At 27.2% G+C, this 27,776-nt stretch overlaps 1 protein-coding gene across 1 annotated transcript; it reads left to right on the top strand.

Annotated features, from left to right (window-relative positions):
* The first annotated feature begins 1,588 nt into the window (after positions 1–1,588).
* Positions 1,589–4,354, top strand: LOC113557036 (cathepsin B-like cysteine proteinase 3). The gene is made up of 6 exons (XM_026962314.1): positions 1,589–1,681; positions 2,237–2,425; positions 2,602–2,802; positions 2,944–3,100; positions 3,295–3,414; positions 3,862–4,354. The coding sequence occupies exons 1-6, from the start codon at positions 1,589–1,591 to the stop codon at positions 4,074–4,076; spliced, it is 975 nt and encodes a 324-aa protein (XP_026818115.1). The 3' UTR covers positions 4,077–4,354.
* Positions 4,355–27,776: the final 23,422 nt, after the last annotated feature.

Below are 27,776 nucleotides of genomic sequence, written 5' to 3'. Positions count from 1 at the left end.
AGGGAAACGGATGTATACAATATGTTGTACAATATGTATTTGGTATTTACCATTAATTTTACTGCAGTAATTTGTGTTCAAAATATTTTTTTTTTTATAATACTGGGTAGATAGACCAGGAGTTAGGCGTGGAATTCGGGGCAATAAAATAGTTATTGGCTTTTATATGTAAAAAATGAACATATTGTATAATATTTCATATGCGTTTCGTGTTTTACACGTTAACTAAATTAATTTTATGACGGTTTGATATTATTAAATGATATAATAGAGCTTAATTCTGAGAATGACATTTTACAGTGGAATATTTTTAAGCCAGCTGCAAAACACGTCATACAATAATATTTTTTCGAGAGCCAACAATAATTGGTGACACTTTTAAATATTATTAATATTATTTTGTAGGCGCGTGACGTGATACTACACAATTTATTATAATATTAATAAGTAATATTTACATTATTATTTTTTTACTGGAGTGTATAGGTAATTTCGATATTTCTGAGTCGCAATAATATACATATTATACACATCATTATAGTATACGATCTTGACCTCAATAGCAGGTTTTCTTTTGTGTCATTATCGTAAGTAACTCATGTAATAACAATTTTAAAAAATGTATGCCTACTCTCTGTTATAATATGCGAAAACCCTACTTGTACAAATATTTCGTATCACTGGTTTACTCTTAATAAGCACAATTGGGTCAATCTAACTAATACAATTAAATGCATACCTAATCGTAATATTGTTCGCGATAAAATTTTTATTTTATTTACTTATTTACTTATAATTTACTTACCTAACCTGTGTTTGTGGCTACAGTCACAACGTTTACAATATTTATCATAATCACGATATGTTTGTCGATGACGTCCTGTAATATTGGTTGACATGTAATAATATTACATAGATTACACGTTGAAACACTCGAGTTCTAATAACATAGGTAACTACTTAAAAATTAATAAGTTATGCAAATAAAACATTATTTAAACACTTGCGTATTAGAATTGAAAAAAAAAATGTATATCTTCCAATAGGTTAAAGTGGTAATGTATAACACAAAAATCATTCAGTTATACTCAAAAAACAAAGGACGTGCAATATTTTGAATGTCACGAATGGCACGCAAAATAATACCGTAATCAATGTAATTTGTAATTTTCGTAAGTATTATCAAAAAAATTGAGTGGAGGGTTTTTAAGTGACTTAATGTACGTCATCCATTAAGAAGTATTAGATTTGATGCTTGTCTCGATGCTAAACAAGTGTTGTTTTTGTTTGAATTATGTCTCATAAAACACAAATCACTTAATCACCAGAGATATCTCACGCGGTTTATAACAAGCTATTACGATATTATTATATATATATATATAATACAATAATACAGTATCGTTTTGAAAAGTTTTTTCCGGTTCAGTTTATTTAATTGCAGACGATATATATAAATGAGACCATCGAAACGTTCTCACAATTATTATTGATATACGACGGCGGTAATCAATATACGATCGACGTGAATATTGAAAGCTTGTAACGGGCATACGCGCATTATCTGACTTGCTCAACGAAATAAATTATGCGTTCGTTTATTTCAATCGTGATTTTCGTTTCGTCCGTCACATGGGTGGCCGCCGCAACCGACACGGCTTTTGCCAAAACGTCTTACGAGGTATGTCGTAGGTGATATCTTTATTATTATTATTATTTTTTTTTAATAATAAAAACTCAACCTACACCGACTGTGGACCTGCAGCAATTGAATATCATGCGCAAATATAGTATGCAGTCACTGTGCGCATATTGTATGACACCGAGTTCCATAGAAAACGCTTATATAATATTATAAGGGTCGGCGGTTGTCGTTTTCGATATCTTTTGTCGAGGCCCGTACACGTATTGAATTTCTATAAAATCCATCCGGTTTGCACATCATGTTATAGACTATAATATTATAGTATATAGTGTTTGTCTAAAACGTGTTCGTACAACGATCGCGGTAAAATGGGGGTAGATTCCGCCGATAAATATTTTGACTGTTTTCGTGAAATTAAATCGCACTAGCAAACCGGGGTAGTAACAGTAGGAGGCATAAATACTTCACTTATTCCAGTAGGTATCTAACCTTACCGTATACGTCGTGTTATATATTATTATCCTTGTACGTTTTAAAAGTGTATTGCATCGCACTCGATTAAGTTTTGATTTACAAGGGTTTATTTTTTAGAATTTCACGTCTAGAGTTCAGAAATTGGTTCAAAAAACAAACTACGACGGCTGGTCGAAAAATAGAAAGACTTCTGATATCAGTTACAAAACGGATATACCGACAGAATTCGATGCACGTCAGTATTTCGTCAATTGTGCAAATGTCATCGGCGACGTCAAGGATCAAGGAAACTGTGCTTCCAGCTGGGTAAATAAATACCTATACTATATGTAAAATAAAAATTGAATATTTTTTCCAAATCAGTCTGTATTATTACGATAATTTGTATACGATTTTATTTGAACTTAATAATAAAAAACAACTATAATGCCAATAGAAAGTCACGCGGTCTAAGCTTATCGTTAATTTTATGCACATTTTAGGCGGTGGCAGTGGCTTCAACTTTCACGGACCGGCTTTGTATTGCGACCAATGGAAAATTCACCAAAAACTTATCCGCACAACATTTAATGTCTTGTGGTGATAGTGAAAGATTGGGTTGTGATGGTGGATCGGCATTTAAAGCTTGGGAGTTTACCGCGGGCAAAGGAATAGTGACTGGCGGTAACTTCGATTCGAATGAGGTATATAAATATTATGTATAATACATACGACATATTAATAATACCTTACTAATACACTATTTGCATAATTTAATCGATTAAATGAACGCAAAATAATTAATATTATACACATAATATTTGAATATTTGGTTTTTATTACAGGGTTGCCAGCCGTATAAAAACAGGCCTTGTGATCATTATGGTGATGACAGTAGAATGACAAATTGTTCGAGTCTCCGTAGAACGCAAATGACAATTTGCAGAGAAAAGTGTACTAACAAAAACTACAAAGTTAAATACGAAGACGATTTATACAAAAGTAATTATATTTTAGCATTTTCTTTAGCATTTTAATTGGCATGTGTCATATGCGTGAACACTCCCGTAAATATTGCCTTTAAAGCTCTGATAAGTAATATAATAATTAAGCTTGGCCGTGTTTAATAATTTTAAAGTGCCTATGCATTTGTCACATGAAATAATTTTTGTACGTATGATTTTGTTTTGCTGTAGCTTCGGTCGTTTACATGACATCGTGGACAAACGTCACACAAATTCAACAAGAGATTATGACCTATGGCCCTGTGACTGCGTTGATGTACGTGTATGAAAATTTCATAGGATACAAAAAAGGTTGGTACTTTTACTAGGTATAATATTTAGTGTTTTAGTTATATAAAATTGCAAATTATAAATTGTAAATTATAGTTTAAAAAGTAATATATAGGTAAACTATAATATTAATATGAATCTGTGTCCATATGGGGGAATATATTATTTTTTTTATAGTTTTTGAAACAACTTTAAAATTTACAACGTTGATTTCTAAATTTTTCGAAAATAAAATGCGTGTTATTAGAGTAAAATATTATGAGAAAAATTAATTTATTTTGATTTTAACTTTTATAAGGCTTTTGTTTGATAGTTATCTTATATATTATTTTTAGTAAATTATATAATTCTGGCCTTAACCTATTTTAATACTATACTTACCATTAACAACATTAAGTTCATAGTATTGTAGTCATTAAATTTAAATACGCTCATGCACTTAACCACGTACATTTGTCGTACTTGCAGGAGTTTACAAGTCTACAACAGGTGATCTTATAGGATATCATCACGTCAAGTTGATCGGATGGGGTGTTGACAGCGACGGCAACGAATACTGGTTGGCGATGAATTCGTGGAATTCAAATTGGGGAGACCGTGGACTTTTCAAAATCCTCAAAGGTTACAATTTCTGTTCGATCGAACTCTTAGTGATGGCCGGCATCGCAGAGGTTTCTCAATAATAACTAAAATAATAATAATTTAATATTCTTCTCATCATATTATTTTTATTATTACTATTAGCGTTTATTTATTATTTATTTATATAATTGTTTTTGACATTTGTATTATAGTACCTATTTTAATAATTGTATATAATTATAAATCCATGTATATTTTAATAATTTATTTATTGTACATATCATAATATTTCGTATAACATGATGCATTGGCTGAAATAATAATATGATACATGTTATACGGAGCTAATTTATTTGATATTTTCTCGCTGTAGTACACAATATATTATGTAAACTTTTTTATACAAAAATAAATTTAATCGAAAACACATATTATTTACGTCATAAATCATATCGCATAAACATATTTTAATTTCTAGGCTCTTGAATGGTGCGTGTTTATGTTTCGAATATTCCCCCGTGTGATAATTTTTCTTCTATGCAATTGCTTCGTATACACTTTTTCACATAAAAATATAAAAGTGATCCTTCAATGAATACAAAGGTATTTCTGACAAGGCAGTTCTACCTATATAGCCAAATGGAAAACGATATGAAATTTTAAATTGGAAATGCCAAACTTATGAAACGAGGAATCGAACAGTAGCATAAGGCCGGAATTGCCCCCTCTCTTCGTTTTGAAACAAAATGGGAAAGAGGGTTTGCGACAGTTGTCATACGCTAAAATATATGATCCATAATTCACAAACGATTCAAAAAAAAAAAATCATCAAACTTTGTTTCAAGCAACTGAAATAATATGTTTTAAAATAAAAAGAAAACGATTTGAAAACAAAGAAATGGTTAAATGATCGAAGAAAAACTAATAAAAATTGAAAACAGTCGTTGTGTATAGGATAGTTTCAACAAACTGTTAAGTATTACGTAATAGTGTAGAAACTATATTATATTATTTTCGGTGTGTATTATTATTATTTTTGTGTAAAAAAAATAATATAATTGATTTTAATACAAAAAATGGCGCATATAATAATAATTACAGTAATAGCATAATAACGTGATGTGCATAAATATGAACCTATATTTTAGAAGTTTAGTATAATTTGATGTACCCAAGTGTTATGCATTAAATTCATCATCAAATATTCGATAACGGCTCTTTTAAAGTGCCAAGTGTTACTTGAAGGTCATAATGTACAAACATTTTTTTTTTTTATAACTTGTATAATTCAATTATAATAGATTTATAATATTATAATGTATAATATTAGTTGGATACTGTGAACACCATAAAATGTGCATGACGTGGTGTCTACTAAATTTATATCTACTTGATAATTATACATTTTCACAGTCGTTTAAAAATGTAGTCGAAAATTAAACTCACGCTCAAACAAATCCTATAATACAAATAAACCTAGTGTGGTGACTTATGATATTCGGGCTCTATATTGTACAACACTATAATATCCATTGTGACTAAAATAATTGATCGACAACCATTTTTGTATTTTTTAAATACATGTGATATCTATTAGCTAATATATCATTTTATATTTTTTTTTTTGTAGTCATATACTAATAACTATTTTGAACAATATTTTAAGTAATGAAATATTAGTGCATTAGGTATTTTAAACTAACATACTAAAAATAAATATAGGTATATAACATCCTGTTTTAAAGATAAGTTTGGAAGTCTTTACAAAGTAGTTTCATTGAGTAAAAGTGAATCTCATTTTTCTTAAAAATCAAAAGCTATAAACGTGGAGTAGTCAATAAGCCGTATAAATTCGATAAGATCAAAAAAAAAAAAAATAAAAAAAAAATAAATGATAATACCTACATTATGTACTTATATTCGTATTAAAAGTTTAAAATGATTAACAATTAATCACATACATTTTTTTAATGATTTATATTTTTTTTACAATTAGTAAAAATTATTATAAATAATTATAATTTATACAAAATATTGTTATTAATATCATATTATAATTTATAACGTACACAACACATGTTATACAATTATAATAAATTACGAAAAAAAAATATTATTTTAAATTTTTCAACCAATTAAATAATAACCATTATTAGAGTTAGGATGTTTATGACCTTAAAAACATTAAAAAAATGCATGTAAATATGCACAATAAATATGAAATTATGTCTTTTTAAAATTAATTTACTACTAATCCAAAATGTATTCTCAATTAATTCACAACTATTTTAATAATTTTAAACTTAAGTACAAATTTAATATATACAAATATGAGATTTTTGAAATTAAAATTATAGATGCTTAAATATAATTTTGTTTTTACTCAAACAAATTTGTGTAGCCAAGCAGTATTGGAACATTTAACTTTTGGCATTTTTAGTGAAAATAAAACGCATATACTAAAATAATTCAATAACACTGGCCGTGGCTCGCCATACACTAAACTAAAGATTTTATAATATGTAAATCATTATGTCCTATCGGCATCACCACACTATTTCAATCATCGTTCGTAAAAATGATTGTATTGATTAATATACGTAGAGTTATAGTAAAGATAAATAACTAATAAAGATAAGTTATTAATATAAACTGCACATTTTTTTTGTTATTGTTAGTTGTGAAACTAACAATGCCTACTTATGGGTTTATATTATATTTAAGTAATTTTTTTGGCGATATATGCATTTATTTACAATTTTTTGGTGAAATATGCATCTATTCATAAGAGTCCTTAAATATGAAAAAATATGTAAAATAAAATTAAATGATTTTATGTCATACAAACCGAATCTCTTACTGGGTTTGCAATGTGTACGACTAAAAGAAAAAATATGAAAAAGTCATAAACATCTTAACTTTAACTATAACTATACGACCAGTTAAAAAAGTATACGAGTTATTAAATATTTAAATAATATATTTAATATATTCAATATTTTCATGACCAATATTGACATATCTAAACTATTTAAATAATTAGTCATTTGTTTTAAAAGTTGATTATTTAGGTTTTATATAGCTGAATGTGCACTGTTACACTAGCCACTAGGTAGTACTGTAGTAGGTTGTATGTATTAAGCTCATGAATTTGAAGTAGTGGAGATGTAGATGTTTATCCCTTCTCTTACGTTTTCAAGTCTAGTACACTAATTGTTAACTTATTTACTTATCGTATTATTCTGTGTATATACAATACACATAGTAAATACATTTTAAATAAAAAAGGTATACAAATAAGCTTTTATAAAAGATGATTTATACAATTGGTGTTTCCTATTATAAATATTCAAACGTTCTTCTAGAAAGCGTTCAACAATTTTCCAGAAAACATATTCGGTTTTCATCGTTAAAATCGATATAATGATTTCTAATCGACTATTCTTGTAAAAACAGTTATAATATTATGTAATTTATTTAAAATCTCCAAATTATTAAGAAACTCTAAAATCATTATTTAACTGTATGAAATATAACCTGTTTAAAATCATTATTCACGTAGAAGTACCCAAGTCGAAAGTAAAGTATAAACTCCATGTAGTTTTCTCGCCGCAGACTTATAATTTCGCCTAGATGCGGAACTATAAATGAGTTAAATGCCAATAAACATTTTAACGATTATGGTGTTAAACATCATTTTTTGCTAAACCATAGAGATACACAAAATAATGTTGTAAACAAACATCTTATAAGTAAATAAACTTCAAATAAAATTAATATTATTTGCTTTGTACTCGAACGTCAATAAGCCGTTGAACTGTGTACATACAATATAATACCTATATATTATTAAATAGGCCTTGTGCGTGGCATATTCGATCTGGGAGGCCACAGCTGAATTATTACTGGCAAACGATAATGTAGAAAATAAGCCGTGGTTATTTTTTTTGCATTGTTTTTTATCAGGAAAGAAACGAGCAAAAAGTTAGATAAATGAACTGGGCGGGACTATGTACTTATTCAGTATTCGGAATAGGTGTAGTTATTTGTTTAAATTTGAAATAATTTCATACGAAAAATGATTTCAAACAGAATTCGTGTTAAACCAAAAATTATTAAAATTTCCTTGAAAACAAATGATCGCCTTAACAGATTTGCTTACATTTATGTTTGGATGAAATGTAAAAACAGCATCGTACAACCAATAGTTCCCTTCAGGATCCGTTAAGAATCCAAATGATTCCGAGAAATTATAAAATTCCGAATGTAATGCATTTAAATTTCCTTGCGATTCTTTGTAACAACAAACCTTGTCGAACACTGGTGTTGTTGCATTTACGTTTTAAACACAATTTTGGAACAAAATAACCCATCGAAAATAAAAAATAATAATAATATTAAAGAATGTTTCCATAATATTGAGAGTGCAATAAAATAAAACGCATTGTCACTAATGTAGTACCTGATATTAATTGAAGAATATATACGTGCTATGCAACTGCAGCTGTATACACAATAATATTAAAATCTCACAAACAATGAGAATTTTTAACATGATGTAATCGTTTATTATGATATTATGTTGTAAGGCGTTATCGCAGTTTTCCAATGTCAAATAATTTTCATATTTATATAGGTACTGTTTAACTCAGACATCGAGATAATCACAACGGACCGACCGTTTTAATTTATTTCATTTTATGCGATACACAGGCGTAATAATAACGTAGAGTAATGACATTAAAAAAAAAAAAGTATATTAAGTATGATATAAGTGTGACACGACTACGATGGCGGTGTACGACGAAATCACGACAGCGAACCTCGTCCGTACCCAATGTAAATCGAACCGAAAAAATAAATAAAATATATAGAAACAGATAAAAGAATGACCACAAAAACACCGCGTTATTGTTTTAATGTTTCCGTGATATCGGGCCTCGGACGTATTAATGGGCGCACAAGTCTTGTAATAATATCATAGGCAATATCATAACATGTGCGCCGTAAATATTTTCGTTTTTTTATTTTCGGTTTTTGTGTTTCCACCTCGTACGAATTTCCTACACGACGACGACGACGGTATACGACGGGAATGGGACGTGTATAATAATAACGCCGTCTGCACTACTACATAATAACCAATTGAAATCGTCCGAAATGGATTAAATAAAATAATAATAGTAACGAAACAAATTCGAAAAAAAAATCATCCCAATATGCGTGTGTGTGCATGTATAACGCGCACACACACGCTCGCATAATGGGCATCGTGTTCAGAAAAACGGACGGTTTTTCTTGTCGTTATCCAAAACACGGACCGTGTCGAAATTAGACCCGATGTTATATACTATATATATATATAAAAATTGTAATATGTATGTATAACGGCGATGATGATGTGTATGCAACGAGACGACGACGACGACGACGACGGGCGGCGGAGGAGGAGGAGGAAAGAACTACGGAAAAAGAACGGGAAAAAAAAGTAAACCGAAAACGTTATTCGTAAGAAAACATAATATTTTGTATGGGGAATAATGTTATAATATCGTCGGATAAATTGTGGTTTTTGATTTCGGTGTAATTATACGGTACGCCGCCGTAGTCGAGACGTGACTCTGCAGTAGAGGTGCGCGCGCTCGTAGGTATTATATTATATCCGCGACTGGGCCCCCGCAGACTCGTATTTTATTTTTTTTTTTTTTTTTTTACTAAATTTCGATAAATACTTGAAGTTATTATTATATTTCTTCGGAAATCAATTATTATCAAAACGACCTCAAAAAAAAAAAAAAACGGTGTAAGCTCGCTATATACAGTACAAAACAACGTGTAACAATGAATATGACGTCTATGAGCCCGTCCTTGTTATCCCCGGGCCGACGTAGTCGGAGATCGAGAAGGGGAGACTTGGTGGGGAGCTATAGACCATTCGAATCTTTGTCATAGGCGTAACTATTTATTTATCAAAAGCAAATATCAGCAACCGTAAAATTATCGACTAGTTTTCGTTAGACAAAAAAAAAAAAAAAAAACCAACTATTCATCTAAAGTCATTGTATTAAGCACCTCCTTTTTTATTATTAATTAAACATCCTTAAACCAACGTTATGTAGTAGGGTTTTATTTTCCAATGATATCGTATCATTACAATATTAAATTGAAAATTTTAAGTCCTTCTCTGGCCCCTACTTCAAATGCTATCCCAACTCCGTCTATATAGGATTCCTGCGATCTGAAATCTCTACCCGAGACCATAATACCTGCGAGATATGATGTGTACAATTTAAATTATATTACTTAGTTGTGGTTATTTAAGACACGATGGGCTACGTTTGGGCGACAATGTTACATAAATAGCAACATGTTTTTAATGCTGTTGGTTATAAATCATAAAGTGACGTCGAGTATGTACAGATGTACAAAATATGTTTAACGATAATATTCCAAAGTCAACGTCTTTAATAGTAATTGACAGATAATATAAGTTAATCTAAATTAAATTATGGCATGCGTGTATGAAAGGATTTAAATTATAGCACATTCCATATAGGTTATATAATATTATACTAATAAGTAATATTAATTATATAGAAATACTAAGCGAATTGAAAATTGTCTTAACTTTTGTCTTTCAAGACACAATGCTGAGCGTATAATTATTTTTCCATAGTCATGTACATTATAAAATATATAATTTGTATACCAATTTTTATGATTTTATTTAAGCTTTTGAATTAAATATTTTTTATAAAAAAATTATTGAACAACTTGACATAGACTTTTTACAACAGGGATTTAATATAATGTATAAATGTTACGATATTCTCTTCCACTTGAAGAAAAATTAAATATAAACACGAATTTAAATAAGTATAATATAATAGTATTTTTTTGCACACAATCAAAATTTTTCCGAGAAACTAAAAATATTTGTTGTTTTTAATATAGATATATGTAATATAATATAAAAATGTGACTTTAATATTCAATTATCTGTCAATATAGTATTTTTCAATTTACGCATCAAATAAAAACATAAGTTTAACTCGGTAAACTTTAATGACCATCTCTAAATTTTATTCGTAAAAAAATCTCTTTATTGATAACATTTTATGAAATAGTTTGTACAAAACCATCAGGTTTTAACAATGATACAACTAACTGGTTAATATTTTATAAAAGTTCTTAAAGTGCTGCCATTGAGCATAAAATATATCCTGTTAAAGCCCTTATTTCTCAGTAGATAGGAAAGTTTTTCTGTTTTAAAAATTTGAGCACATAAAATAAAAATAACTATAACATATAATATGTAGTAAATTAAATATTTGATTATAAAAATTAAAACTATGACAGCAGCTAAACTATAGATTTTATCTAAACGATTTATTTACTTTTGATATTTTCTTTACACTTGTGCAATGGTTTTAATATTTTATTTTCCCACCTTAATTGGCTTAATTACCACTTTGAAGTTGGTAATATGGTTTTTTTTCATTATCACAGCTTAGAATTATTAAAATACACATAAATAATATTCCACGCTTATTTATCTAATAAAAATTACTTATATTTTTAACATTTCTAACGATAAGCTTATTTGATACAGCTGATTTTTACTTAATACAATTAAAATTAAATTTGAATACTTAGGTAATAAATATAATATTAACAAAAAATATGACAGTGATAGTTAATATTATCGAAGTCGTAGAAGGCTATTTGAAAAGGTATTATTATAATTTTTATATTTTATCCTATTTCTAACAGTAAGTTATCAATAGTTATAACACAAAAAACTGTACTTCACGAAAAATACTTTAAGTGTAAACTATGAAGCTTTATATGTGCCGTAATATTTTATTGAATCTACATGGTCGAGAAAACGTAATTTTTTTTAATTTTTGATTTTAAACAAGTTTTTCAAGAGTCGTTTTTTTCTTATTTTACTTTTATATTTATACGTAACGAACTGAATGTGTGTGTGTGTGTGTGTTTGTTGAATGTCAGAATCCAATTATGCGTCAAAACTCGTAAACGGGGTGTGGCCCCCAGGAAATTGCTCGAAAACAAAAATAATAATAATGCGTGGCCGATAGTGTAAAACAATAGAATACCCTCATCGGATCGGTTTTTATTCACTCCGGTAATTTCTGTTCACCAAGGTTTAAAAAAAATAAAATAATAATAATGATAAAAAAAACAACAGTATAGTCTTTTAACAATAATTTATGCGCACGGCAACTCCTACAAAATGTTTCTATTATGAAACATTGACGGTTCGTTTATTAGTTATGTTATTAATATTTTTCTCTTAGAAATTTGCTTTAAAAAAATAATAATAATTTAACAAAACAATATCGACATATCACGTTATATATTCTAAGTACGATATCGACAATAATGATCTCGATTCACTTATTTCAAGATAATATATACCATTATCATAATATTATAATATTATGTTCATCACAAGCGTTGTATGTTCTTATTTCTTTAGTTTTATACTAACACGCATTAAATAATTTTGTAAATTTATAACATTTATCAATTTGAAATAGGAAAAAAATTGGTTTTGTCCAAATGATATACCACTAAAAATGTATTTTACTAATTTACTTAATAGATTAGAATTTAATGAATTTTGACTTACTACAAAAAATAAATGTTTATCGCTATCTTAGAAAGTACCTTTGTTTTTAAATTCGTATTATTTTTAAAGTTTGTACTTTCCCTGTGAAACCCGATTTTCTGGTATAATGGAAATACAGTCAAATATAAATTTTAGAAAAAAAAATTGAATTTACACTTAAAATGATGTATGACTGAATCAACCTATCCTCGATTATTTTAAGCACCTTCTCATTGAATACGAATCTAATAAAGAATAGTTTAATTAAAACATATAAAATAGTTATAATATGTAAGAAAAGTTTTTAAAACCGTTAGTATATTATTTTTTATTCTATAGGACTAGTGTAAATGTTTTTGATTTATAAAAAATAATACCCACGATAATTTAGTTTTTATATTTTGTATACAAATTGATGAAACAGTATTATAATGTCGACATAGTTTTTTTTTCAAAAATGTACGCGTGAGAGACGCATATACCTGACGTCATCGTCATTTATACATAATATAATAGTATTAGCTATTGCAGTATATATTATGTACTATCCGTATCTAGCAGCAGATGAAGTGATCATTTGAATTGTACAAACCATTACAAAATGTTATGCCTACGTAATAAAATATGTTTAGCCGGTGATATATGAAAATGTTATAACTTATAATAAACCAATTTGGTATTAAAATATACTATACCAACTACAATGTTTTGACGTATGCGAAATTTAATCAGTTTTTACTTTTTACACCCTAAACAAATATTTATAATATAATTATTAAATATCTATATGTACAATAAATTAACAATACACCGATCCAGTATAAAATAAACATAAAAATGAACAACAAATTCATATATTAATAAAAATATCGTAAAATTATTATGTCATGATCAATAATTTTGATATTACATGATATAACAATATTACAATATATATGGAATACTATTTATTGAAAACATGTGATAAATAATTATCGATATTTTATTTTTTTTTACTATAAAATACACTATTATTCGTTGTAATATTACATTTGACTGTATATTATTGAAAACTATTGTTCCATTTAATGTACATACATTTTTCATTTATTACCGCAGATAAAACAATAATTATTGTAAAATCTGCGTTTACAACGAACTTAAGTATAATATAGAATACGCCGTGTTATAATAGATATTAGAAAATAATTTAGCGAGTTAAGAGATAAAGGATAATAAATTATATTATTTTACATATTTCAGCACCTACTTAATAATAATCGCAGGCGAATAAAAGATTACAAAAATTATACAATTCATGTAACAATTAAAGTGTTTACAATAGTTCCTATGTTTGAATAAACAATAAACAGATTTATTTACAATTTTTATTTCAAAAAACGAGTCAACGAGTGATGAACAAATACCTATAATATGATAATCGTCTTATAATAAAGTTGTGACCATGCCATTTTTATTTTACTTTTTACACTTGAATAATTTGTTTAAATTGTAGCTAGATAAGAAGACCACAGGTTGTTCAAAGACGTAAAGTTAATATTGTTCATACATGGGAGACTATAGTTTTTAGTATGTAATGTATATCATTTTATAGAGTTATACATAGAATTAATTGTCAAAATAGAAAAATAGAAAAGTTCTCAAAAAGAGATAAAAATGATGTTAATTATGAGTTAAAATAAGACAAGTATTAATATGCGTTTGAAAAATATCACAATAATTACATTGAAACTTGAATATATATGTTGTATTATCTTAAATATTAATAATTTCATATGAATTGAAGACAATTGTTTTGATAAAAATAATACTTTGCATTCAAGCAATTTTAAACTTAAAGTTAATGAAAACACAAAAATATCGTAAATGTTATATAAGTAAAAATAAACGTAAGTATACGAAAGTACTTGTATCTATCTGATATAAACGTCTATTATATAACAAAATAAATGTAAATTCACTTATGGCCTTGTATATCAAAACGTAAGTCCAATAATAATAATAAAAAAAAAAAATGTAATGAGTTAATTTGGCTAATTAAATACCTTAATACAAAAAAATCACTATCAAGTATCTTTTCTGTATTAACTGCAAGGTTTTTAAACATATTTTATTACACGCTATTAAATTATTTTCAATGCTATTTGGAAAAAAATTGAAATATTATTTATTTGACATACACTGAAAAACTGATAAATTTATAGTATTACACATTATGTCAAATACAGTAATCTATTGTGAGTTCTATTTTTACCAAAATTATCCTATGAATTCAACCAAAAAAAAAAAAAAAAAAATCATAAGACTTAGTTTTTCTAGTTAAACGAGCTCTTATAATAGAAAACAAAATGTAATCATGAAATAATATTTAATTAAAATGTGATTTGAAAAATGACGTGTTTTTGGCTTAATATTTCAAAAGCTTATTTCAAGAATAAACACTTCCGATTTTTGACATTTTTCATTTATAAAGTTATTTTAAGCTTATATTTCAAAAGAACATATATGTATATAATATATATGGTTGAAATTCCATAAACAAATCTGTTTTTCCTTGAAAGTGCAATGGTAAAAAAAATACAGTAGTATTAATTTGTAGTTAATGCACGTGTATTAGATGATAGATATGAATTAAAGTCTATTTAACTAGATTTAAAAAGACTCTTGACACCAAAATGTCAACTTAAATATCGTATATGGTATGTGTGAGCATTGAATTTGAGTACCTGCAATTTATATAGCAAATTATATTATAGCGACATGTGATACAGGAAAAACGATAAATATTGTTTTTTGAATTATTTGCGAAACAGTCTTATTTTATGAATGATGAGAATAACGAATGGAGATCCGTCGTTTCTATTGAGGGACTAAACCAGTCCCCGTTTATGAAATGTTTAATAACTATATTTATGTTTTATTGATAATCTATACTATTATGTACTCTAGCTTTAGAATTGATAACTAAATTTATATTGGGCCTATCCCGTTTCATAATAATAAATAAATAAATAAATAAAATTATCAGTGATGCGGCTTGGTGTAAATTGGTTTGTCGAACAAACTTTTATCAAAAACAGAAATGCACTATAGTTTATTTTAAATTTGAATATTTTAAAAATTTGTAATTTTGAATCAATTAAAAATCTCAAAATAAATAAGTTTATGTTATAAATGTATTGTGGGTATAATAATATATTATTATATTATTAACCATTTTAAACTTAAACTTTACAGAAACCACAAAAACAATAAATTAACACAATAATTGAGCAATAAAAAACAAAAAACAAAATTGTTGGTGAAATAAATTCTGTAAATAAATGAAATTTTTAAAAGCATTGTAAATTTAATTATTAAATCTTTGATTACATTTTTACAATGGTAAATGCGTAAAGCGTAAATTGTTTATACGTAAATTATTACTTTTGCTTTATAGGTATATTCCTACCAATTTAAAATAGTGTATTTGACCATCTAATATTGCTATAATGGGCCGGAGTACCTACTGTCAAATAAAACCAGTAATTTATAATAAAAGATAAAGTCTTGTTTCCTTTTATTAATTTTTCTATTAAAATGAACTGTATGTTTATCGGAGTTACCCATTTTCTGTTTTCTCTATGTTTTGCGTATTACCATTTACTATTGATCAGTGTCAGGACAAAAAAACTATGATTAACTGATGATTAAAGTTTATAAGAATTATAATATCTACAATTTAAAATACTTATAATATTTAATGTTCATTAAATACCCACCAAATTAATTTGTCAATATAATATTATAAAGGTCAATATCATAGTATAATATTAATTAAAAATATAGTTTATAATTAATAAAAGTAAAACTAAACAAAATTAATCAGGGAGAATCACGATCATTGTATTTTTAATCGTGGATTATAATTAATTTAACAATTACTATAACTAGTTTTTTTATACCCAACTTTTATTTATTCACATAAATAATACATCATATTTATCATTTATAGCATGGATAAATTCAACTATCATTGCCTATCACTGCCGACATTAATTTTCTGAACGTGTATCCTGTAGGTGCACGCGTAAATAATACGTTTTATTATTGCTATTATAACGCACGATAACTTAGCGTTTTAAACTATATTGTTATAATAATAATAATAATATAGTTAAAACGATATAGGTACTAAAATTAAAGTAAAGTACACCCATCATATTTTTGTACGATATAATTTTTTTCGTTTATCTTAAAATATAAAAACAGTGATAATTTCAAATGTAGGTAATTTTTCAGTGGAATAATAAGGGCGGATGAATTATATTATAACATGAATCGAAATATAAATACGTATATATATATATTTATCTTTAGTCCGCTAAATTATCCAAACACAGTTTTGGAAAGTATATATAATTTTTACGATTTGCATAGTTCTGAAATAAATGGTATAATTTTTATTTTGCATATTTTTGCATGTTTTTGAATACTCTCACTAAAAATTCATATTTCGCATGTTTTTCTGTTATATTTCAAATCGTAAGTAAAATATAATTTATGAATAATTTGAGACACTGAACGTGGTAATATATTTTTGTAATAATTCGCAATAATATTATAATTGTGGTATCGTATGATAAATTGTTTTTACACATAATAATTTTAGCCTTAAACAAAAAGTACAATCGACGTGTTTTGTTTGAACATGAATAAGTTCAACCAGTATTAAGATTATTAAAATATATTATTATTTTCCTTTTAATGAGATTACGACAGAGCACAAAAACACTATAGGTGTGTGGTTATACATCGATATTTTACCGGGTAAATGTACTACTTTTAATTAACAATCAATGTTCCATGTTCTCACGGATTTGTTACGTCTTTGATTGTGTTGACGCCTTTGGGAATGACCAAATGAACTTGTTGGTTGAATACAAAATTCTGGAGATCCAATTTATATACTAAAGTAACCTATATATACATAATATCAATGGCTCCAGTCTTTATGTTTTCTCCGGTGTTTCAAGTCGCCGCAATTTCACATGTCGGCGTTACATTCATTGTATAATATTGTATTTTTTTCATTCTTTTTTTTTTTTTGTCTTCGATATGAAATTGATCCAACATAGCCAGTGGCGTTTTCAGTGGCGCCACATTAACCACAGTCATGGTTAGTGTCAGCACATCTTTGTCTGAAAAAAATAATAAAATAAAAACACTGCTAACTGACCACTCCATACAGGTAGTAGGTACTATTGGTACCATAATACAGGTAGGTTAGGCACTTTCACGATTTCTGTATCGTCGATAAGTGACCCAATCTAACGTGTTAACATGAAGGGGTAGAAGGGGCTATTCTAGGAAAACAGTTATAACAAATAACGTTAAAACATAATAAAAAAAGTTTCTTAATATTTTAACACGCCATACTGTTTGATCGATAAACATTCTGCAAAAAACTTCTCTTGGAATTGAATAAATTAATAAAGGGTTAAACATTTGCATATAATTTTATTCATAAAATATGTAATAAATGCATTTATAATAATAGTATATAGTTCACAGATAAAAACAAAGAACATATTTTTGTATCTGAATTATTATGAATTTATGTATAAAAGTCAAAAATTGAACTTGGGTTTTTATTATTTTTATTATACCTCTAGGTGTATTATTAAGTAATACAATTTTTTTAGATTGTTACATTAGTCATATTATTTTATCAATCTTTGATTTATTAATTCCACTTAAATGTACATACTGATATTATTTTTACCTATACTTAAAATATATCCAATCAATTTAATTCCTTTATGGAGTGGTATATTTTTCACGTTTCAAAATAAGCTGATAAGTACTTGTGGTATCAGTATTGTATTTTTAAGAATTTAAAAAACATATTTTTGATTAAATCAATTAATCGGTGTTTGATAATTTAAATACATTTTACCCATTTTAGGTATCTGTTTATGCTTATAGTATATAATGTTAATGTATATTCTATTGTATAATACACCGAGTGAAATTCATATTACGAATGACAACCTACTGCCTTTAACGTATATTTTATAATATGTTATACTTATAATAGAGCGAACTTGTGGACAAATATCGAATATTCTTGAGATGGTAACAATAAATATACGTTTGTGAAGACCACGTATACGTCGTTTACCCGCGGTTGTTAGATAAACATATACGTGTCGTACAACATACACACACGGATAATATTGTTTTGTACACAGACAGTGTCTATTTATTTAGAACGAAACACTCGACGTAAGGGAAAATTGTATACAAATAAATAAAGAAGACAATTAAGGAATAAAAGGGGTCGAAGACGATGAGTTTATTGCGGAGAGCTGCGGGTCTTTACGTATTATAATCGGATGCAAATGCTCGGGGCCGCGATATCGAAGACGCCACACATATTATAAACATTTGGTTTGTAATATTTATAAAACGAAAATAATAACGTTTATCATTGACTCCTGATGGAATCTATAATACGCCAGTGATTCTGTATATTAAACGAGCATACGCACGTCCTACTAACTACATGCGCACGAGCAGCATATTACATTGTGTGTAGGTACGTAAAGAGTTACTAGTTTTGTCGAAGAAATTGCGCCGGAGGGCGTCATTTTTTATTTAAATTAATTTTATTTAGGACTCATATTATTATTATGTGTATAGTTTTGTATTTTATTTTTGTATTTTTTTTTTTTTTTGTTCGTGTGTATAATATGTTACTCGGAATGACTTAATGTTTTCAATAAATTTAATGGTTTAAAATAAACCGATTCCAACGAAAAAGGAAGAAAGTCGTAAAAACATGTTTTCTATACAACGCTGATCGTTATACCCTCTATAAATTCAATTAGTTTAATCATTTATCCAGTCAACATTAAAATAACAAGCCACATTTGTACGTTTTATTTAAATTAAATAAAAAATAATAATAATAACGTTACACATTATCATATTTTTACTGTTAAAACGATTTATGAAATTATGTCTGTGGTTATATTATGGATTCAGAAATATCATACAAACATAATGATACTATAAATATTATTGTGTGCGAACGAGTTCAAATGAAATTAAACGCATTGTAATAGTAATCAGTAATGACTGATAGCTATAAATATGTTTAACATTGAAATTCAATTAAAAAAGTGCATGTAATACCGATGATTTAAGGGAGTGGTTATTTTTATTTTTTATAGTTGATTCGTAATTATTCTAAGGTAACATAATAATATTACATAAACCATATATACAGGTACTGCGCTGAAACTGAAAACCGTAATTTCAATGAATTTTATTTTATAATTAGTATAAGTAATACATAATATATTTTATATAAATATAATAAATTTTTGAAAATTTAAATAATTTCATTAAATACATTATTATATTAATTACCTAATTTCTGTTTATATATCATGTATAACACAAAAACTATTATCACTTTCAAACGGAAACAATAAATGCATAACACAACGATTATAAGGTCATTTTACAGTACCTAAGTACACTCATATAAAAACACGTTTTCATCCCATAATATTACAGTCTTTGACGGGAACAATTATTACGGTCAAAATTTGTCAGCACTATAACATACATTGTAACATACGTGGACATGGGTAGATTTTTTCTATAAATCGACCTTGTATTTTTATTATTTTTTTTTTTTTCGTAAGTAAATTTTTTTGTTCATTGTTGATTACACCTACGGTTGAGAACCACTCACGAACGTTATAATTAATCAACAAAATAATCACGACGTTGGATCGTGAATATAAATAAATAAATATATATATATATATATATATTACACAAAACCGCATACAACATAAAAATAATAATAATTGAATCCATAACAAAAACGAATTGTATGCGCTAAATTTTCTATAGCGTTCGATCCACACGTGTAGGTATATTATACATGAAGCTCGTACCTACGTTACATTATATAATTTACTATGTCTTAAACAATATTTTACTATATGCGCAAAATCATTTCCATACGCCTGGTGTATACAGGGTGATTTATCAGCATCATGCTAAAAACCATTTTTTCCATTAAACGATAAAGTATCTATTCTAATTTTGATTTTTGAAAAATTAAAGTATACTTACAAACTTAACATTTTTTTTTTTTTAAATCATTAAAGAGCTTTTTTTGACAAGACCTATTACTTTTTCCAAAAAATAATCATTATTTTCACCTGTAAATAGTTTAAATAAAAATTGAAAAATTGAAATATTTGAACGAGTAGATGTCGAGTAATTAAACTATATTATATACAATAACTATTATAGATCTATCATTGTACATTTTTTGAATACTATGATAATTTAAATATCTCAGTAATAACTAATTAATATTCATGTATTAACGTATTTTAATAGTTGTAAAAATTGTCCATGTATAACAAGTGCTAGATGAAATGTTACATATATTTTACATTTTTTCAAAACATTAACTCAGACTCAGAAACAACTTGTTTTAATTTAAATTTAAATACATTAAAATTCTAAAAAACCAATATTTTTAACGATTTACCTACAGGGCCGGTTCTTAATTTAAAAAAAAATTTGTGTCATCAAATTATACTTCTTAGTTCTTATAAAAAACTTAAAATTCCAAAAATCAAAATAAACATGTACCTACAACTCAAATATATTTGAATACTTAATGAAATTTGTAATAATAATTTTAAAATATTTATTTATTATAAAAACTAGTTAATATATAAAGTATATTACATAAAAAAATAATTTTTTGTTTTTTTTTTTTTAAATCAAATGTAGATAAACCAAAAAAAACATAGGTACCCAAAAATCAAAATAAACATGTACCTATAACTTAACTATATTTGAATACTTCATGAAATTTGTAATAATAATTTTAAGTTACCTTTACTTGTATTTACATTTTAATGACATTCCGTTCTGTATCACTATAAAATATATAAAGTAATTATTTTCTAAAAATACATATCAAAACCATTAAACAAAAAAAAAATTTATTGACGAGAATAATCTGCACGTATAAATGTGTGTGTGTGTGTGTGTGTGTGTGTGTGTGTGTGTGTGTGTGTGTAATACTGTAATGCATTATTCTTAGTTACCTTATACCTATATAATATACGTCGTCGCCGTTGTAGCGATCAATTTTATTTTTATCTGACGACTCGCCATCCCCAGGACAATTGGTAAAATCAACAGCATGCATGCAAATATAATATTACATATTACATCGTTTTTGTCGTAACTTGATATACGAAAGCATTAATTTATTCATCCGGTGTTTGCTGAAAACGTTTAACTGTTCAAGCAACACATACCTATATCGGAGTATAGGTAGACCGGAATACGCATACATATATTTACTTCCCTTCATACATTTTATTATTGTTAGTGTATCAATAGAAAAACTCAATATCCCGAGTGATTTGAATGATGAAAATGTGCATTATCATCTGCTCTCGCCACGTGAAATGTGTATTTTATAATATAAAAATAAATTATAACAATTTATACCCCCCCCCCCACCGACTGCCCGTCCGATTACCTACCGCATCATATCACTTCGTTAGGTATAGCTGGTTTTCCGCGTAGGTACATATTATTATATACATATATAATAAGTATCGCGGATCGACGACGGATGCAGTGTTTTATATTTTTTATATTTTAAAAAGAGGACATGATTATGTGTGTGTGTGCACATATCGCGGTCCCATGACGTGCAGGGAAAGATGAAGCGAATAAAACGTTGCGCGCGTTCAAAATTTGCATAAAACCGACGGCAACCCTTTCCCTCCGCGTAAAAAACCCGTTATCGTCGCCTCCTCGTTCGCGGACGACTCCCGAGGGACGGGTTCTTCTGTCATTATCATTGTCACGGCGCATTATTTTTCGGTCTCGAAACTCGTATACATTATTATATTATTCGTCCGAATGACCCTGCACGTAGGCTTTTATTTATTTTTTATTACGATCGTTTGTGTGCGTGTATGTGTGTATTGTAAAAGAGAAAAGGATCGGCGGCACAAAAATATATATATCCTGATTTGAATATCTGCGATATTTTTCGGCTAACGACGGGGATTTATTGTCAAGGGTGGATTTTTATTTATTTATTTATTATTATTATTATTTTTATTTTTTTGCAGCCGGCTATGCAAATCCGATTTTATTAAAATTTGATATTATATTATATTATGTGTATAAATGACAAGAGCACGCAGCCACCAGAGCAAGTCAAATGTCTACTTATTGGCGGTGGCAAAAAGGTGGTGTGCGGGGATGCTGCAGGCAGACTAGGGCGGTATTGCAAAATTAATGCAGTTATATATAATACAGTCGGGGATTTAATGTATAAAGGATGCAAAATAACATAATGTATACCTACTATATACAACTGCGCGCGATCGAATGATTGGTATAATATTGTTATATATTTTTCCGGAGTCGGCGATTGATGACATTACAGAAATTCACGAAAAAAAAAATATATAAAAATAATCGTCGAAGCATCTTTCCGATTCATCCGTCGCCATAGGACGAATAAAAAAATTAACGATCTTTATTATATCGGAAACGTCGTCCTTCCCTATTACAAGGGATAAATTTAAATTGTTGCCATTTTTTTTTTTTACTTTTTAACAATAAATCTTTACGACCAAGTTAATCTGGCATCAAAACGCCCTTATCGTCATTACAAACTTGATAAAGATAAGAACAGAAATCATCAAAACTCCAGCTGTAAATATTGTAATACCGCGGTATATTAAAATATCTTACACGGAATTGTACATTTTTATAATCATGTACATGCATATGTAGACCCTGTAAAACATATTTTGTCTAAGTGCGGTGCTTAGCTAGGTTACGTTTCATCTGACCTAACCTTGGACTAAAAAAGCAGGCGTTGTTTTCTAGTTACGTTACACGATGGCTATGTAATAGGGCCGCATTGATAGGGAAGGGACGGGTATACGGAAAGAATAAAATCAAATCATTTAAACAGTCAAAAATGATTTTAAGAAATTGTAACCTTTAAGAAAAACGATCACACCCCATGGAATAGTCGGTGTTTGATAATAATTATTCTTTTATTCGATAGAGAATAATCTAATTTAGATTGCATTAGACTCGGAGTTTTAAATTATCTTCAAATTACGCTAGAAATATGAATTTTAAAATATTCAACAATTTATTATTATTTAGACTTAATTTCAACTTTTGAAAATAGTTTTTTTTTCAAATCAGAGTCCAATAAGATATGTATAATTATATATTTTAATGGTCTAAAGTAAATAAATATTCATCAACATCCGACTATTTCAAGAATCGTGTAGTCTTTCCAGTGAGGAACGTAGGTTTTTATGCTAAAAACAAGTGGCGGCTTTATCAGTTGGCTTTTAACTACTTGCGTGCTATTTTTTCGTATAAACTATACGTTATATACCTAATATCGATATAACTAATTCGTAAGAAAATTAGACATGATTAGTCTTGCCTATAAAAATTGCATTATTAATATTAAAATATATAGCGTAATAAGGTACAATAAATTTCTCGGAAGAGCTAAACTTCCAAATCATTGGATTGTATATTTTCACCGACAGTATAATATTATAAATTGATGTATTAGTTGTTTGTGTATACGTTGTTCCAACACAATGTATGTAGATTTCAATCGAATATTCTTTACTGCGTAAAGACGATAACGTTATGTCTTAAGTGCATTAATGAACGTGCAAGAATATCGGAGATTTTCGATGGATAATATTATTCCACTTTGGGTACGCATATATATATTGTGAATATATAATTTATTGTATAGCCTATAGGTAGAAATACTAAACAAAAATTAAAACAAATATAATAATATATTTCAAACATCCACTTTAAATATTATACTATTATAATATATGTATATAAATTGTATACTGTATAGCTGTATATCCGTATCGGTTGTAACTTGTATTTGCAATGGATTGAAATTGGTACTTTTAAGTATATCTAGATTATTATATGATTATAGTTTTACCAAAATACAAAAGTAACATTACTATTAGGTATACATTCATCGTCATAGCTTCATTCCAATTATACACGAGTTTACAAATATTCAAGTACAGTTAATATTACAAATATAAATTGAAAACGATAATTTCGTGAACGTTACATTTATGAATTTAGTGGCGTATTGAAGGATATACACGGGTAAACGAAGTTAAGTCTCGTGTACTAATTATAATTTTCAGTGACAAAATATTCTATAGTTGTTTTTAATTATTAATTCTTAGATAGTATATACCTTTTCAATAGATATCAGCTGGCTATCTAAAAATATTTTGAGAACCAATGATTTTAAATCTGTACTTTACACGGTTTTATGGTAAATTTTATGCATTTTTTATGAATTTAAGTTTCTATAAATATAAAATATTGTCAATGTATGAATACAATATGTCTCTTTTCCTATTAGTCTATCAGTTTTTTCATTGGATTTTTATGGTTTTTGATTGAAAATATATGGCTTATAATAAATATATTCACAAAAGATATCTTCAAAAATCAAAAGTATTAAAACCACTTTTATTTTTTAATAATAATAAGATTTATAAAACGAAAATTGTTTCGAAGCAAATTAAATTTTTTTTTTTACTTAATAATAAGTTTTTTTAGTCATTTATCTACGTGGAAAATATGTATAATAACCAAAAAAATGTTCATCAATAGGTACATTAATAATCAATGATCATATTCGATTAAGAATGGATTTCAAATACAAAAAATGTAATATTATTAAACATTATATTATTTTAATATAAGCAATAAGAACACTAAGTTTATAACTATAGTAGTATAGTTATATAATAAAAATCGTCGATATTAACTAACGAAATCAACGGTAGTAAACAATATGTTTTATGGCCATAATTGTTTAGAATAAACGATGCCCGAGTTGCCTGCGTATGTTATCAAAATGTAGTTATTTAGAATTCGGCATAACCGTTAATCCGTTACGAATTCAATACCCCGGGGATAATATAAATTTAATGGAATGTTCATATAATATTACGATGTTAAATTTACATACTAGAAAACCGCAATAAGGCACTGTCGGTGGGTTAAGTTTATTTAGAGAAATGTACATCTTAAGTGGACATGAACACGTCATTATAGATGCCTTAAATTTACTTATCAAGACCGCAAAATCTAGTTGCATGAATTTGTTTATTATTTATTATGTTTACAAGTAGCAATAATGTTTGGCGATTGAGATTATGTGATATATCATTGTAAATATATAATTTATACTTTTTTTAATCTACAAACTCTTGTTTTATTATAATATATAGAAACGAAAGTTTATCTAACATAAATGTATAAAAAATAATTATAAACAATTGTACGTTAAAATTCGTATAAAACAGATATCTACCTGTAAACATATTAGCTATTTGCATTCTAAAAGACTTCTAACCAATCTATAGTGTATAATATCATACGAGTATTATATTATTATAATATGAACGCGTAGCTATAAACAATAAATAAGAGAAGAAATCGATAATTCTTTGAAAACTTGACCTATAAAATATTCCCATATTCAATTCAATTTACACGTTCTAGTCTATACAACTATACAATAAATGTATATATTATTATAGGTTTAATCGCGGACAATTAAAATATAATAAAATCCGTTTAGATTATCTATAGTAGCTCAAAAAGACTTAAATGCATTTATGTATAATATATGTAATATATAGGCATAATATTAAAAAGTTGGATAAATCTATTAAACAACGTTGATGATCCGAATTCGGTTTTTACACGATCTCCGTGTGGTTTGTTGGGAAAATAAAATATTAGCTGAAAATCCTTATAGGTACAGTTTTTATGCATAAGGACTACCGACTCATATATTATAATAACATAAGAAATTAGATATGCCATTAAATTTGAATAAATTTATATACATATACGAGTATATATTAATGAAGTGACCTTAACCAAAATATAAAATAATAACTCTAAAAATCGATTAGAATACAGTTAATTACGAGCAATACTATATGTGCATATTTAAAATATAATATACCAATGCACTCGCTGAAAAAATAAATGTTGCTATATTAATATGTTTTTGTAATTAAACTACATAATACATATTGTAAGAAGAACATATCAGTACCCCAAAACTAGATGGTAACGTCGTCCGAAAATCCATAGACTGACACCTATAATGATAATAGGTAGTTATGTATATTATTATTATATATTGGATGATTCACCTAACATCCTTATCAGAATTTCCTAATAATTCATTTTCGATTTTTCACATTTTTAAGCATACTTAAATAGACTTTTACTATTTTATACTTTATTTCTTATGCACTTTAAAGAGTGTCGTCACAAACATCATTTTTCAATAACAATTATACATCATTACTATTTTTTTTACTATAAACTATTGTATGTTAAACAGATTTTTTCTAAAATTTCGATATATATTTAAATCGAAATTCGTAAGAGTGTAGTGTCTAAGTTTTTAAGCTTTTGGGAATTGAAATTTCTATAGACAATATTCTATGAAGTGTTTAGAAGATATAGTGCAGGGGCTAAACATATGAAACATATGTCTTATTAAATTTAGTTTAATATTTGTGAAACTCGAATTAAAAATGATTACAATATTAATGAATATCGATTTCAATAGTTTTTATACCATTATATGTTATTAAGCCGAATTATAATAAACTATTCTCAGTACAAACATCTCGGTGACTTCGAATTTCGATGTAGATAATACTTTAAAGTCCACTAAAAAAGACATTGGCCTAAAAAGTAAGAATGCCCGACGAATCACTCTGTATATTATATTATATTTACTTGTAATGTAGATACTTAATAGTTAATACGCACAGCCGCGCTCGTATAGGAATATTCCGCCACTCGTTTATACAACACGGTAATATTATTATAAATAATACGACTAATGCGCACGGCAGGTATTGAGGTATATTATATGAGATACATAATATGATATTATATTATATATATATATAAACGACTCACACGCGCAACAATAACGATAATAACAGTTCTCTCGGACGTGATTAATGGTGTGTATACCCCGCGT

Source organism: Rhopalosiphum maidis, chromosome 4, assembly GCF_003676215.2.
Source record: "Rhopalosiphum maidis isolate BTI-1 chromosome 4, ASM367621v3, whole genome shotgun sequence".
In the NCBI taxonomy this organism is placed as follows: domain Eukaryota; kingdom Metazoa; phylum Arthropoda; class Insecta; order Hemiptera; family Aphididae; genus Rhopalosiphum; species Rhopalosiphum maidis.
This window is presented reverse-complemented; position numbering and strand designations above follow the sequence as displayed.

Bases quoted from the DNA above. Each gene is read 5' to 3' on its own strand.
- LOC113557036 (XM_026962314.1), top strand. From the start codon at position 1,589: ATGCGTTCGTTTATTTCAATCGTGATTTTCGTTTCGTCCGTCACATGG. The intron at 2,426-2,601 runs GTAAATAAATAC...TGCACATTTTAG, and splicing joins GAAACTGTGCTTCCAGCTGG to GCGGTGGCAGTGGCTTCAAC. The intron at 3,101-3,294 runs GTAATTATATTT...GTTTTGCTGTAG, and splicing joins CGAAGACGATTTATACAAAA to CTTCGGTCGTTTACATGACA.